Here is a 15,105-nt window from a genome sequence, read left to right as displayed (position 1 = left end):
CACTGGAGAAAAATCACAGCAAAAACAAAAGAAACCAGTTTAGACTTGAGAAAATGATTGCTAATGCTCACAAAGCAGGAGAAGGATCTACAAAGCTGATTAAATTATGATTGTTCAGATTGCTGACATTTGAAAAAGTTGGTTACTAGTTAGCACTAGTTTTCAATTCACAGTATGCCTTGTTTTCAGCAGAATTTCAAATGTCATGTTTTTTCAAATGTTTGAAAATATGAAAATTGACTATAAGAATAAGATGTATTCTCAGGTTGTACAGATTGTTTGCTGTTAATCTTTTTGTGCCAATTTGTAAAATAATGAACTATGGATGAATAATTGTTATTCCTCTGGTTAAAATAAAAAGGCATTAAAATAATCCAGGATGATCATTATTCTTTATTTTATCACACAGGAGGAAGCCAACAAAATGGTTCAAATGTTAATCATAGTTTATAAGTTATTCCATTAAGACTGTAGTTTCATATTTTCCATCATTTTTATGGATCATGTTGTAGGATTAAAGTTTAAGGATCATTCATCACTCAATAAAGACAGCAAGACTGTGAAAAATATTCAATAATAAAAATCGAAAACAAAAACTCTCTCCCTTTTGTCTGCTCCTTTACTGTAGTGTTTCGCAGTACCTGATTTCACTTGGTCTTATTTTACCTGCTCCCAAACATACTCGTAGATTTTGTTCCTTTACTCTGTTTTGTAGCAGCCTTCGTGTGAGTAAGACAAATAAAATATCTGTAATAAGTTAACATCTCAGGATTTTAAAAAATAAAAAATAAAACGGAATAAATTAAGAGGATTGTTCCCCAATGAAGACGCTCGCTCCATTGCTGTTGTTGTGACATTACTTCTCGGTGAGTGACAGCTGCAGGATCCTTTCCAGCTCCTCCTCCTCCTCTTTCTGCTTCCTAAAACACAGGGAACAAAGACATTATTTCAGGAATAATTAATGTTTTTGTCAGAACAACAGGGATCACTTACCATACTAGGGTTAATTTTAAGCCAAGATATGCAGATTTTTTTTTCTAATGTTATTGTTTATTGTTTAAAGTGCTCTATATTCATAATTCCAAATCAAGACCCTATATTAAGATCCATGGAGACACAACCCCCTGGGGATGACACAAAAAATGTTGAGAGCTCTCCCTGCTGACAGGCTGCATTATAGCTCACAAACTCACATTTCCTCCATGTTCACGAACGGAGCATGGCAGGTTGCAATGCTTAACTGCTCTCATACATGGCAGCCAGACAAGAAGAGCTCAGAAACAGAGAGCAGCTCATATTATGAGGCTTTTTTAACCCAGATTATAAATTAAGAAATGAAGTGTTAAGGATTTAAGATGTTTCCCCTATGATGGCACAGATGTCAGACCATCATCTTTATGCACAAGCAAATACTTAATGAAAATATGTATGACTATTTTGCAGCAAAAAACTTCTTACCCATTCATCCTTTTAATTTTGTGTGAAAATATATTTAGTATTAGTTTTGAGAGAAACCATACTGTTATTTTAGATCCCCCAGTCACTGTCATAGGTATCTATGTGCTGTTTTATCATTTTAATTGTGAGATGGCGATGCCAGCATTGTTGACAGCAGTAGTGTCTGAAATGTTTTTTGTGTTGTACAGATGAGTCCACTATATAGTCCACTTTATTCTCCTGAGAGCTGAGCCTTGTTTGGAATGCATTTTTGCTTTTCTCACTGATCTGAGAGAAGTAGGACCTGATAAGTTTAAAAGCTCAGCCTTGTCTTTGAACAGGAAGTAGTTTTGACCAAAAATGATGTCTCCTACAGCATTGGATCAGTTTTAGAGCAGACATTTGGATCTGTGTGGGCAAGTTGTTCAGTTGTTGGGGGTCTTCAGTGTGACAGAAATGGTATCAGTCCCTAAGAGAGGTATGGGGGAGTCGTTTTTCTTATTTTGATGATGGACCGTAAAGACTTGTCAAGGCCAAGCATTAATACAAATTACACAGTCAAAATTGCCACCAGTCAAAGCTTTATGGGAGAGTGGCGAAGAGAAAGCCACTGTTGAGGAAAACTCATTATCCTGTCTAAAGTTTACCAAATGGCATGTTGGGAACTCAATGGTCAAGTGGAGGAAAGATCTTTGGTCTGATGAGACCAAACTGGTGCTTTTTGACCATCAGACGAAACGCTGTTTGTCTGATTCGATCGGATAAAAACAACAGAACTGAACTCTGATATCTTACTTGAAGACTTCTCATAGAACACAACAGCCTGTGCCTGAAAGTTGAAGGGAAGGAAGGACAATTCAACTAAAAATGAGCAGTACCTTTAATGTGAATTGATCATCAAAATTTCAAAACTTCATGATGAACAAAATGAAGATTAATCAGCGAGCTATTATGTGACTATCCAACAAACTAAAAACCTTCACACTAAACCCTTCTACTACTCACATTTGTACACAATTATTTATGACCACCAACTTTGACATTCTGTTTCTGTTTTATTGTCAAATAAACAACAAATACATGAAACGGAAAATTAAGTCGGTCTTTCCTTGGATTTTGGTAAATTTAGAAAAAGTCAAAGATGTTATGTGTGCTGCTGTCAGGGTATAAGAGAACAAACTGCAGCTTGTGTGTAACCTCAGCCAATATATACACGCAGGAGGTGAAAATGCACAATGTTGGTAAAAAATGGGCAAAAAACACACCTGGCTGTCAGAAAAAACTATTTTCTCAGTTTTTCCTCTTTACCTGTCTAGCTCCTCTTGCTCTCTGCATGACAGCTCCATAGCAATGCGCAGCTGTTCATCAAAGCTCGACGCCACACCAAAGTGTCCCGACAACCTTGGATCTGTCACTGTGCTGTAGGAGAGCGGAGAGTTGGCGGTCGGGTCTAAGGGAGAGACGGAGGTGGGATCGGCTGTGTCCTCTCCCTCTCTGCTAGCCAAAGAGATGGAAAGAGACTCCTGGATGGCTCTGAGAGAGACAGAAATAAGAATAACAATGCTTAAACTGAAGCATCACCACGTCTTTCTTAACAGGAGAGCTTAATTGCCTGGCTTCATTACAGGATGCTCGGGGGTTGGTGTCCTCTAGAGAGGAGAGAAAAGGCTAATCACTGAACTCTATTTAGGGATGTTTAATTAAATTAATTCCAAAGCCAGAGTATTCCCCGAATAAGGAAAGAAATACGAGTTCAAACTCATTTACAGAAGAAAATACAACCTCCCACTCTGGTTTCTAAAAAGAATAAAATAAAAATAAATGGTGGAATTGCATCTCCCTGGTGTACTGGAAAATTAACTCCATTCAAGCAGAGAAGAGAGACAAAGCCAATTAAATGACATCAAGCTCATTCATTATGTGATTCTTTTTCTCAAAACAAAAATATAAAGATACAAAAAAACCTTTTCATTAAACAGAAACATTTAGAAAGACAAAAAACCTACACAGAGATGTATATGACATTTTTAAAATCATTTACAATACCTAACTGACTGTTAGGAGTCATGGAGGTTGCATTTATATGGCTTAAAAAAATACTGATATTACGGATGTCCTGGTCAGCAATTTTTGGTCTTGTTTAGGAAAACCATCATCACTATCACCTTCTCTGTCATCTTTTTTGTCTTATTGCTGTCTCCAGGGTATTGATCTTTCCTCTTAAAGTCCAGAGTTCGTTGCTCCAGCAGCCTTTACCTCTGTTGCTAAAGTGAAGTCACGGTATCCCACTGCATGTTTAGTTAGGAGATGTCTGATCAAATTGGTAGTAAAATGCAGCCCTGCTGCTACCGCCTCGCTAAACAGTCATATTAAAGATGCTGCAAGAGGCCATTGGACTGTTTTAGCTCTCAAGCTTGACGTATTTCCATACCACTGACATTTTTTCAGATATTCCTGCTTTATTGTCTTTCTCAAACGTTTACGGACTGCCACAAATTGTGCTCTATTTCTGACAGCTGCTGTAAATGATTGCTTGGGTTGATCGGATCAAATTGCAGATTTTCAAACAATTAAAAAAACAAAAAAACAAAAAAACCCTATATCCACCCTGATCTGATACAAGCCATCAGGATTTGGACACCCCTGACTTATATACCAATAAAACTGGATGTCAGCCAGAGTCCTCACCCTGGCTTGATGACTTTTAACACATCTGTAAAGGGAACAATAAAAGGTTTTGAAGGTCAGCTCACCTCTCCAGCTGAGAGTCTTCCTCATACAGCGGACTCTGGGGCACCGGGCGACTGTTTGTCAAGGCCTCCCAGATAGTCACCTTAACAAAGTGAGAGTGAAGCTCTTATGAGGAAAAAAAATACACAACAGAATATGCTGAAGAAAAAATGTATTAAGGGGGGAAAGGAGGATTCCCTGAAAAGGAGGGCTTTCTGAAGAATTGCAGAGAATCACACTGTTCACCTTTAAGTTTCTATTTCTCAGCTTTGGTAGGAGATGAAGTAAAATGCTTGAAAGCTTAAACCCTTGGCTTTAACTTTAAGTAACTGCCTTTGTCCTATTGTTAGTTAACATTATTAAAAGCACCAATCAAATCAATATCAAAAGCACCCCCCTCCTTCAAAACAGTGTTAATATTGTCAACTAAAACTATGACTAAAAATGTTAGTCCACTATCTTTTTTCCATAAGACAAGTCTGAGACTGGCTAGTGAGTCCCTAGTCATATTTCAATCTGGGTTTTCATTGAAATCATTGTGGTTCTCAGCCTCTAGTACACTGCAGCAGTCTGCCTTGCTCTTGTCACTAAAGTTGTCACTGCTTAAAGCTTTTGATCTGTAAAAGTTTCTGTATGGCAGCTTAAGAAAATAAAGACAAATTCTTCCACTTGCCACAGGTGTATTTTAGCCAATCATGTCGCATTTTGTTGGTCACATGTCTTAAAAACAGTAATTTCATCCAAAAAATGTTGCATCTGGGGTTTAAGTATCTGCACACAAGTCATCATCAAGCATCAGGTCTAAATGGGTTAAAAGCATTAAATGGAAGAGAAGAAAAAGATTGTAGTCCCATGTTTGACTCTAACCTGGTCACTTTCTGTGCCAGCATCCAGCAGGCTCTGCTGGATGGCGAACTGCAGCAGGTTGTCATCTTCGTCCCTCATTGGCTCGCTGCGGCCTGGACCAAGGGTGGTGTACTCTGCAGGGGGTTCAAACACTGATGGGTCCACCTCACAGTGGAAGGGAGCGAGACACTGACCTGATGGGTGGAAGAAAAAGGTTACTACAAGCATGTGTCAACTGATGTCAAACAATATGATCTCTTCTGAAACAAAAAAAAAATGCCCATCTGACTTCATAATCTCAAAAATTTAAGGAAAAAGCAACAACTATGATAATGGGCTCTTGGAAACATTATACTAACTCTGTTCTACTGTAAAAATGTTTTCACAATCAATTTCAATGATATTGTTGAATTTTCCAGATTCTCCTTGATGTCTTCTTTACAGAGTTCAAAACATAGTCTATATTTACCAGCCTCCTCGGGGCTCTCAGGTTTGTTGACCGTCACAGAGCTGACAGGCTCGTCACAACCACACAGATTACTGAACGTCACTCTGGCATTCAACACATGAAACAGGGGAATCTCTGCACAAAGTAAAAAGAATTTCATCAAAGAGAGAATAAATATTCCTAATAAATTCATCTAAAGTATAAAGTGACGCACAGCCACATCTCTAACACCAACCTATCTTAACAGGGAAGCCTGGTGGCAAGCGCAGAGTGATAAAGTCACGAAGCTTGGCAAAATGGGCATTTGAGATAGCCATGAGGTCAATGATGGGGGTCACCTGCTCGGCCAGGGACAGAGGGTGACTTTCACTTAACCACAGGGTGGCTTTAAACCTGCAGAGAGATAGATAGAAGTGACTGACTCTCAATTTCAAAAAAGATGATCAGTGTTTCCAGATAGGTTTCATACTTCTGGACTTTGCTTGTGAGCTCAATGGGACGCCCTATGTCCCGCCCATTCAGGTTGAAGTCAGGGTTGAAGTATTCCTCAGCAGTGATGGCTGTGGGGTTGTGAGGACTGGCACACTGAGACACGTTACTCTGACAGAATTAAAGGGAGGAAGTTATGAGCTTTAAATTACAGTGCTCGTCAAAAAAAGACACAGGAGGGTGGAGTGTTTGGAAACTCTTACCCCGTTGTGAGCTGTGTGTTGTTCAGCGAGCCCCAGGAAGGACTGCAGAGGAGTCTTTGAGCCTGAGTGAGAATAACACGGAGAGATCATTATCATCTACTCTCTAAACTAACTTTCCATCACCCTCTAAAAAAAGAAAAGAGGCCCAGGCTTCATGTATTTACCTTTGCTTCTTGACTTGTCTTGGTCTGATAGATGCTCTGTTCTTGACCGAGTCACTAGCTCCACATTAGTGGCACTGTAAACCTGGACACAAATAGAAAAACACACACGTGATTACACTTTTGTTTAAGTAAACCTCTCTTGGACCAACACTATTTGGGTTAGGATAACATGTGCTTTCACCACAATGTAGTAGGTATACTATCTCATAGTCAGTGCGGGCCACAGATACTGCCAGTGTCTAGCCCAGAGGTCAGTAATTAGCAGACAGTAGTCCTAATCCAAAGTGCCATCCCACCTGGACCCATTTGAACCTGTTATTTCATTCTGATGAGCACTTCTATTTTTTAAAGATATATTTTGAGGCTTTTTATGCCTTTACTCAGACTGGAGGATAGTGGAAAGAGTTGGAAACAGAAATGAGAGAGTGGGAGAGAGACATGCAGGAAAGGAGCAGGCCGGACTTGAACCCAGGCTGCCTGTGTACATGGGGCGAGACCTAACTGCCAAGCGCTTTTACTTTGACCTGCACAGCCTCTCTTGTCTTTACTGTAGCTGCCCGTGATGCTACTCGGCCAATCAAATGCCTTACTCTGATGAAGCCCTGTGAGTGAGGACAGTCTGCTGCAGCAGAGACACACAGAAAAGTCGGAGAAGTCTCAGTAACAAAAAAAAAGAAAGTGAGTTAGAGAAGAGTTAAGACGCTGTGCTTTGAAACAGAAAAGATGACAATAAAAAAAGAGACTATTTAATCAATAACTGATGTACTGATATATCTTCATTTTTCCCATGAGTGGATTAAATCCAACATGCCTTAGATGTTACAGGCACAGAAAATAAATTAACTTAAAATCCAATTTGATCAATGACACATTCATTCTCTGACCACCAATGTTCCCTTAAAAATGTTTTAGTTTCTACTTGACATACACTCAATGGCCACTTTATTAGGTACATCTAGCTATGCAGTTGAAGCACATCCACAATGTGATTCTTCTGTTCCACCAAATCCCAAAGGTGCTCTATGAGATTGAGATCTGGTGACTGGGGAGGCCACTGGAGTACAGTGAACTCAATGTCATGTTCAAGAAACCAGTTTGAAATTATTTGAACTTTGGGACATGGTGAATTATCCTGCTGGAAGTAGTCATCAGATGATGGGTACACTGTGGTCATAAAGGGATGGACATGATCAGAAACAATACTCAGGTAGGCCTCCAGGTGAGTTTATGAGCTCAAATTTACTCAAAATGCAGATATCTAGGATAACTAGTGAGTTTTTTAGTTCAATATAAATATGAAAGATACAAATGTCTATCCAATTAGGTGAATTTGTATGATCATGCAGGGTTCCTTTTAACAAGCAATTTAACAGGTGTACCTAATAAAGTGGCCAGCAGGAGTGGAAAGTAACTAATAACGTTTACTCAAGTGACTGTAATTGAGTAGCTTTTTTTGTGTACTTGTACTTTTTAAAACCATTACCTTTTACTTTTTTGCCATGTGATTAGCTGAATAGCTATTAGTGTTAACAAGCAACACAGGTGTACCTAATAACGTGGCAGGTGAGTGTATAAATCCCACATGACTCAGGGGTTGTCTAATATTGCCCTGATTTCAGCTCAGATTGGAAAAAGTTACCAGGATGGATCATGATCATTTCTCTCAGTAAACATGAGAAAGTGTGAGAGTGGGAAGAGGGAAAGATGGAGAAAAAAAACATGTTAAAGCTTAGGTTTTAATGTGTTGATATAAACTGGCTATGAAAATTTATATCTTAAAAAATAAAAGAAGGGGTAAGCAACACTTCACCTTTATTTCACTTTTCTAAAGTTAAGCCAGAGCTGTCTGTAAGTAGCCTTTTTTGTACTTAAATGGAAAAAGCTTCTTCTACGTACGACAAGAAATTAATCTTTTTTATTTTCATCAGCTTTGTTTCACAATTACAACTTAATTATTATCTCCAGTTTATAAAATATTGTTTTAAGTAAGAACTGGGCTGAATCATATTTATTTACTTATAAAGTTTATTTGATACGGACAATGCAAATTACATAGTAAAACTTCAGCCTGTTACAATCAAGCTAAAAGTAACTGATGTTTCACATGTAGAGATTATAGCTATTGCTAGTTTCCATTCCCCGTCCCTAGTTAGGCTTTTAGAAAATGAAAATGAAAGAAGGTAAAAGTAAAGATTTACATAAAAATTGTGTAAAGACAGTTACAATTGATTAAAAGAGCAAAGTTAAAAGACAAAATAGTAAAATTTTACATCATAGTTACATAAAATTACAGCAAAACATAGAGTAGGCTTTTTAAAAGTGCTCATATCTCTGATTTTGTCTGAGCCACTCTTTAACATTTTTGTTTAAAGTCTTTGTGTCTTGTGTCAATTTCATATCAGTCGGTAGTGCATATCACAAGTAGGCTGAACTGACAATCTGGACCTTGGCTTTTGAAAATGTTATTGAACCAGACCTTGTAGGATTTTAAATGTTGACCCCTGATCTAGTCTGTAATTTTCACCACTTTTTCTTCCTTGCATTTTTCTTTTTAAGATCATTTCCAGTCCATAAATGAATCTTCTTATTAGATTATAATTTTGTGTTCAAAATGTAATTAAAATATCTTGTCATAAAGCTTCTCTTGCATTCACACCGAAGACAGTGTGTGAAAAAATGCTGTCAACAGGTAAGTGCCAACCTGTGATTGCAGTCACATGAAATAAAGGACAGGAATGTTTATCTGAATCTGTTCAAAAGCTGTTTTCTTTTTTGGTAAAAAAAAAAAAAATGCACCATTTGCAATTTAATTTGCCAATTCTGATTTTGCATTTTTCATGGTCTGACTTCCTGCTGTGCTCTCTTTAAAAAAAACATCAAGACCAGAATTATTTTTTATCTTGTCTTTAATGGATGTTCAATTTTCTGCTCATAATACATCGATGACTATAAATTTATCATTTATTAAAAAATCTAAACTGACCTGGGTTACAAGATTATCTCTCATTCTCAGTAACAAAAATTCTCCATGGGGAAATTTCGAGTGTCATGTCTTTCATTTCCTGTAATATTGTTTAATTTTATGCTGTAACATAAACAGGATGTGTCTTCATATTAATAAAGTAATATTACAAAGATCAGTTTACATAATTAATCGTCCTGCACATACCAAACACACTTATTCTGTTAACATCTGCTAACGCTGCTTAACATCTGCTAATTGATTGATAAGTTGATTAAAGGAAAACCTAGAAATGTTTGAAGTTACCTATTTAAGTGATGCATGAATCAAATCAAATCCTACTAAGATGTAAACATCCATTACTAACACTCCATCCCTAGCTGTTTAATGTATGAACCAAATCTTAGAAACAGTTTACATCTTTACTCTCTTTAATAAGCCAACAAATAACTGCAATCATTGGCGATTTCACTGAGCTGTTGCTCAACATCTTTCTCCCTCTCACCTCCTGGATGAACAGTATTTGTGATTGCAAAGAGTTTCAATCAAGTTTTGTATCTGTTTCAATATCAATCTCTAATATTTCCTGTAAAGTGAAATATTTCAGCTCAATCTTTAATATTACATGCTCACAAACTGAGATTTATTTCACTTACATATTCTACTGTAACAAAATCATTACAGGGATATTAATTAGATAATATTCTGGCTCACAGAGAGAGAGTGATTGAACACACATACATACTGCAGTTAACCTGACACGCCAGATGGAAGTGTTTCACACATCCATCTGGTAAACCACTCACAGACAGCGTTTTGGAAAGGGCACAGCCTTTGGAAAAAAAACTTGGAGGATTGGATGAAGGTTCTGTCTGTCACATCTTTACAGGCCAGTCGGAACAACAAAACACATGACGTAGCCCCTACCAAAGGAGTAAACTCCATAAAGAACTGCATAACGCGAACCATGGCGACTGTAGACATGTCAGTACACAACTTCTGTCGTTTTTGAAAAGAAAACAACTCACTGCTGTTCTTTGTCCCTCTTTTAACGAAGAAATGTTGTCAAGTTCTGATAAAACTGGCACTTTAGCAGCATCCACGCTAAGCTCTTCCACCATAATTGCACTGGCCTCTTGTTGCTGCTTGCTTACGTCACGACTCTGCCATGCCCGAAAGTACTGCCCCCAAACGCTGATTGGTCCTGTCACTTTCTATCTGGACCCAAACAGTTCAGAGGAGCTTTGCAGGATGGAGTCGCCAGTGAGAAACCCAGAAACGGGCGTATCTATCTGCTTTGCAAGGTTATACTGCACTGTGGTGCTTTCAGGTTAGAGGACCAACTGCAGAGAAATAGTCTTTTGTTTTTCCTCCAGAGTGTAAAGGCTTGCTCTCCTCGGCTGATCAGTTCCTCACATCCACACTATCCACAATTTAACTAGTTTGTGTGGCTGAAGAACTGGTGTCTGTGTCACTATGCGCATAACATGAAACGGCTTGTGTGTAGGACTCGAGGATCAGCTTGATAGCTATATTTGAAAACACAAACTGTCTCTGAATACTGCTGAACAGTTTGAAAATCATTTCAATGGCAATGGCTGATCTATCAGTGCACTTTGAATTCTGTAAAGCGCTCTTTGCGTAAGGCTGGTTCATCACCTGCTGAAATTAGCATCCAAAATCAAACTGATGTTACTTTTATTTATTTAGGCCTGTCAAGATTAATCATGGTTAATTTAAGTCCATAATTAGTCCATTAAATTTGTAATTACGATTTATCGCATGCATTATTGTCCATTTAAAAACACATTGCATCTCCTTGCAGCTACAGTGATGTAAAATAATCCACCACTACTCCTGGATGTCTCTTTTCACTTTATATGGATATTTCAATATTTTTCGAGATGGGTTGTATAAGGTACTTGGCAATAGTAGTGGCATTAGCCTCCAGAGATTTCAGTGTGTGTTGCACTTTTTAACAGGATGTACAGGGAGAAGCTAGGCTACACATAATCTGTTGAGTTCTAGGTAAAAATGGGATCATGGGATGGATCAATTGCATGCTGTGACAAATTTTTTTTGGAAGAGTTTTTTTTTCCCACACCTAGTAGGTTTCTCTGTTTGACACTCTTTTGCATTGCAACCTTTGGCCCCATGTTCTATGTACACTGAAAATCTCTAAAGGCTTATGCCAATACTATTTCCAAGTAACTTAAACATCCAAACTTCACAAATACTGAAATACCCCTTCAGAAAACACAAAGACAGCTAAGCAGATAAGTCAAAAGTCATCTGCACTTGGTGCTATCAAACATGTATCTTTTTACTGTTCCCTTTTTTAATCCATAACAAGCTCCTTTATCTGTCATTAAGTTCACGTCATGATCTTCGTTCTACCCATAAAAGCAAGTCTGGAAACAACAGGATCCAAACAGGAAATCAATTCCCCTTAGTTTAAGACAGTATAAAAAAAATCAAAGATGACACAAAAACTCTTTAAATGCATAACATTAGAATTTGAAAATTTGATTTAAAAAAGGACGTGGTTCAATGAGTTAACTGCAAGTTATGAGATTAATCGGGATTAAAACTTTTAATCATTTGACAGCCCTACTTTAATTTTTAATTCACACACTGGCCTAGTGCTGCAATTGGCTAATATTTCTCCTGCTAAACTCTCTTGCAAAAAAGGTCACTTCTAACTAAAAAAAACAAAGACAAAACAAGACAGACAACCAAGATGTCAGCCTAGAAGCTTAAATTAAAAGTTACTAAAAACTGAGAAATGATACAATTGTTTTTAGAAATAAGTTGCTACTATGGAATTCGAAGTAAAAGTTGGGTGTAAAATTCAGTCATTTACCTTGGCTTCATACCCACTGACCACTTCACTCTTCTCTGAACGCCAGCCCCAGATACCAGATTTGTTCCTAAGCCAGCAAAGAGAAAACGTATGGCAAAAAAAAACGGTCAAAATGAAAGAAGAACTTTGAATAATAAAAAACTTTTTTGCTAAGCTTGCTGTCTATAATGCAGGGTAAAGCAGACATACGCACTGGCTATGGCAAACTATTCAAGTTTTAAGTCACCTTTCAAAGGCAATGTTTCGTGTGTTGAGGTGTGTGGAGACAATGGGTGAAGTAAGTCTCTGGGCGGTATTCTCCTGCGACGGCTGCATGGCTGCCAGGAGGGATGGTGCGTCACGGGGAGACAACACTAAAGGCTCTGTATACACCACTTGCTTCTCATGATCCACCTCCATCACTACCGCACCGTCATCTGAAACAAAAGATGGTGTGCCTTATTTGAGGTTTTAACTGTTTTTCAAGGTTTTTCCCTCCAATCTTAGTAGTCCAGAAGAAAAAACACACACACCTCCACCCTTAAATATGTAGCTGCGCCGCCCTTTCAGCCAGGTCATGTGTTCAAAGCCCAGGAGGGTGGTGTCCACACGGAGACACGAGCCACTCTTCCACACCCGGTAGACATCACTGGGACACACTTTCGACACCAAGGGCACTGAGAAGATGATTAAAGATGGGGAGAAGGGGCAAGACTGGAATATGAAATACTTTTCAGTGAAACAATTCTAAAGCTTTTAGCACCACAGCTTATTACTTGTCTTATTTGGGGTTAATTCACTGGCAGTGTTTTAAACAGGTAAATGGTTCTCACTAGTTAGAAAACAGTATTCCCCTCATCATCTTAAGATAACCATAGTTTTTGTTAATAATAAAGAGGTAATCCTACATAGTTAAACAGTAGCAAAAAACATTGACTGTAATACTTTTCTTGGTCTTATTCATCAGTCTATGTAAAGACTATGCATTGAGAGGAAAAATGTCATTGTGATAATAATATAATCTTCATTGTGAATACTAGCAGATAATGGCTCTGCACATTTAAACTAAATGTAAGGATCTTCTGTGAAGCAAGAAAGGCCAAAGGCCTTTGTTTCAAACTCATTAAACCAGAGGGTCACATCTCTCAAATTTCAGTCCATCAGCTCAGAGAAAGCTGCCATCAGTGGAGCTGTCCAGCCACAGTGGTGCTGAAATTGACCTCTGGGAAAACAAATAAATGGCACACACTCACCCCAACTGGTGAACTCCCATTTCATTTCTACGTAAAAGTCCCGTGCCTGGAGAAGAATGAAGAACATTTTTATGGAAAGAAACAAAATATCCCGGCCATCTTAAGTCTGTGAATATTGATTTTAACACGTCTGTGTCTTGCATACATGTTTGGAGCAAACATTTACCAAGATGAAAATCTAACTAAGGAAAAAGCTTGAAAACTACATCTCTGTTACCAAACCAAACCAAATATTTACCAGAAACCTGAAGTGTGGTGGAGAATCATGATTATAGCTTTAGGAAACAGCAAAGTTTAAGATCGAATGATTTTAAGTTTTTGATCAAATGCCACAAACTGAGGTAGTTTTACCTGTCTTAGTTTGCTGAGCAGCTCTGGGATGCCCGCCAGTCTCTCTGTGGCACGCTTGAAGTCTCTGTACTGAAGCACCAGCTGAACCAGCTCTGGGTCCCCTGTGCTCACCGCCTCCTGCAGGACTGAAACATGCATCCCAGTTCAGTGATATTAAGCTTTTCTTATTCCATCAGCAGCCTTAACACATGAATCTGCAGCACAGCACTCACTGGTCCATCCCTGTGCATTGCAGTGTGTCGGGTCTGCAGTGTGCCTGAGCAGCACCCGGGTGGACTCCAGGTGGCCCAGACACACAGCCAGCTCCAGCGGGGTGCGCCCCCTCGGATCCAGGCGCTCCACATCCTGCTGCAGAACCAAAAACACAAACACAACAGCGCAATGCAGTGCGACCTATCAAACGCATCTGTAAGCCCCCCCATCAACCATCAGCTGCTCAGTAACCCCCCCACACGTACCTCTTTCTTCTGCAGCTCCCGATCAAGCTCCAGGTACTGATTGTTCCAGACCAGAAAATGCAGAGGAAACGCTTCTTGAGCCATGGTTGTCGTCCGATTGGCAGTTTAGCAGCAGTAAAGCTATATTTACAATATGACTTCTGCAGCCAACAGATTGCAGTGACACCACAGCAGAATGGAGCGCTAAACGGAACAGCTGGTTAGCTAGCTAGCTAGCTTAGTTAACAGAAATAGGTTAACGTAGAAAGGAAGTGGCTCACTGGAAAAACCTGTCAGTCAGTGGATCTAACCCAAAGTGTGGCATCCGACTAAATTGTTTGAATGTTATGCGTGTCTATTCAAATTAGTGGGCTGAGTTAGCTCGGCTAACTCAGCCCACTAATTTGATGTAGTTAACGTTAACCAACAGCTAGCTGAGCTAACGTTAGCTAACTTGCTAATAACAACATTGTTTCCTGGTCTTTCTGGCGACTGTTTTCCATTATTCACGATGCAAGACGGCTAAATGTCGCGGTCAAAAATGCACCCCTTGAGTTCCGTCATGTTCCTAAGATAGTTGTGATGTTTCGAAAAATAATACGAACAAGACCGCCATCTAAAAAGTAAGCTAGCCACCCCGCTGCTACTGCAACTCTCCCCTGTTTGTATCACTGGATTGATGCGATCTGTCAAAATAAAGCGAGATACGGCCTTTATCCCAGTTTCACATCCAGGTCACTCCAGTACGGGGCATCTGGAGCGTTGTTGGAACTCGGCAGCTGCCAGTACCACCCAGTCCTACCCGGTGTAAGATCATTAAATCGGTCCACATCTCCTAAAGTGTGCTTTGTTCTTGTGTAAACCGCATCCTCTGCATGGTGGAAAGCCCATGAACAGCTGTTGCAGCATTATTTATTTATTTACAGGGCGTTGCTTTATTTCC

The 15,105-nt window shown here is 39.0% G+C and overlaps 1 protein-coding gene across 2 annotated transcripts; it reads right to left on the bottom strand.

Moving 5' to 3' along the window:
• Positions 1-380: 380 nt before the first annotated feature.
• ankrd13d (ankyrin repeat domain 13 family, member D) lies at positions 381-15,054 on the bottom strand. Of its 2 annotated transcripts, none has more exons than XM_041797718.1 (16): positions 14,184-15,054; positions 13,938-14,073; positions 13,726-13,850; positions 13,375-13,420; positions 12,655-12,798; positions 12,369-12,558; positions 12,143-12,209; positions 6,318-6,399; positions 6,154-6,215; positions 5,931-6,061; positions 5,697-5,854; positions 5,483-5,596; positions 5,035-5,207; positions 4,191-4,270; positions 2,746-2,970; positions 381-920 (listed from the first exon to the last, which is right to left on the bottom strand). In XM_041797718.1, exons 1-16 carry the CDS (start codon positions 14,265-14,267, stop codon positions 857-859), a joined length of 1,881 nt encoding a protein of 626 aa, XP_041653652.1. In that variant the 5' UTR covers positions 14,268-15,054; the 3' UTR covers positions 381-856. The 2 variants fall into 2 exon arrangements, with proteins under 2 accessions (XP_041653652.1, XP_041653653.1); XM_041797719.1 differs by having other exon boundaries at positions 13,938-14,070.
• Between the last annotated feature and the right edge of the window lie 51 nt (positions 15,055-15,105).

Source organism: Cheilinus undulatus, linkage group 10 (assembly GCF_018320785.1).
Source record: "Cheilinus undulatus linkage group 10, ASM1832078v1, whole genome shotgun sequence".
NCBI lineage: Eukaryota > Metazoa > Chordata > Actinopteri > Labriformes > Labridae > Cheilinus > Cheilinus undulatus.
The sequence above is the reverse complement of the archived record's forward strand: the minus strand, read 5'-3'. Positions and strand labels throughout refer to the sequence as shown.

Coding starts and splice junctions, on each gene's coding strand:
- ankrd13d (XM_041797718.1), bottom strand. CDS start 14,267: ATGGCTCAAGAAGCGTTTCCTCTGCATTTTCTGGTCTGGAACAATCAG. Junction 13,421..13,725: donor TGCTCAGCAAACTAAGACAG/GTAAAACTACCT, acceptor ATTCTTCTCCAG/GCACGGGACTTTTACGTAGA. Junction 6,216..6,317: donor AGACAAGTCAAGAAGCAAAG/GTAAATACATGA, acceptor ATTCTCACTCAG/GCTCAAAGACTCCTCTGCAG.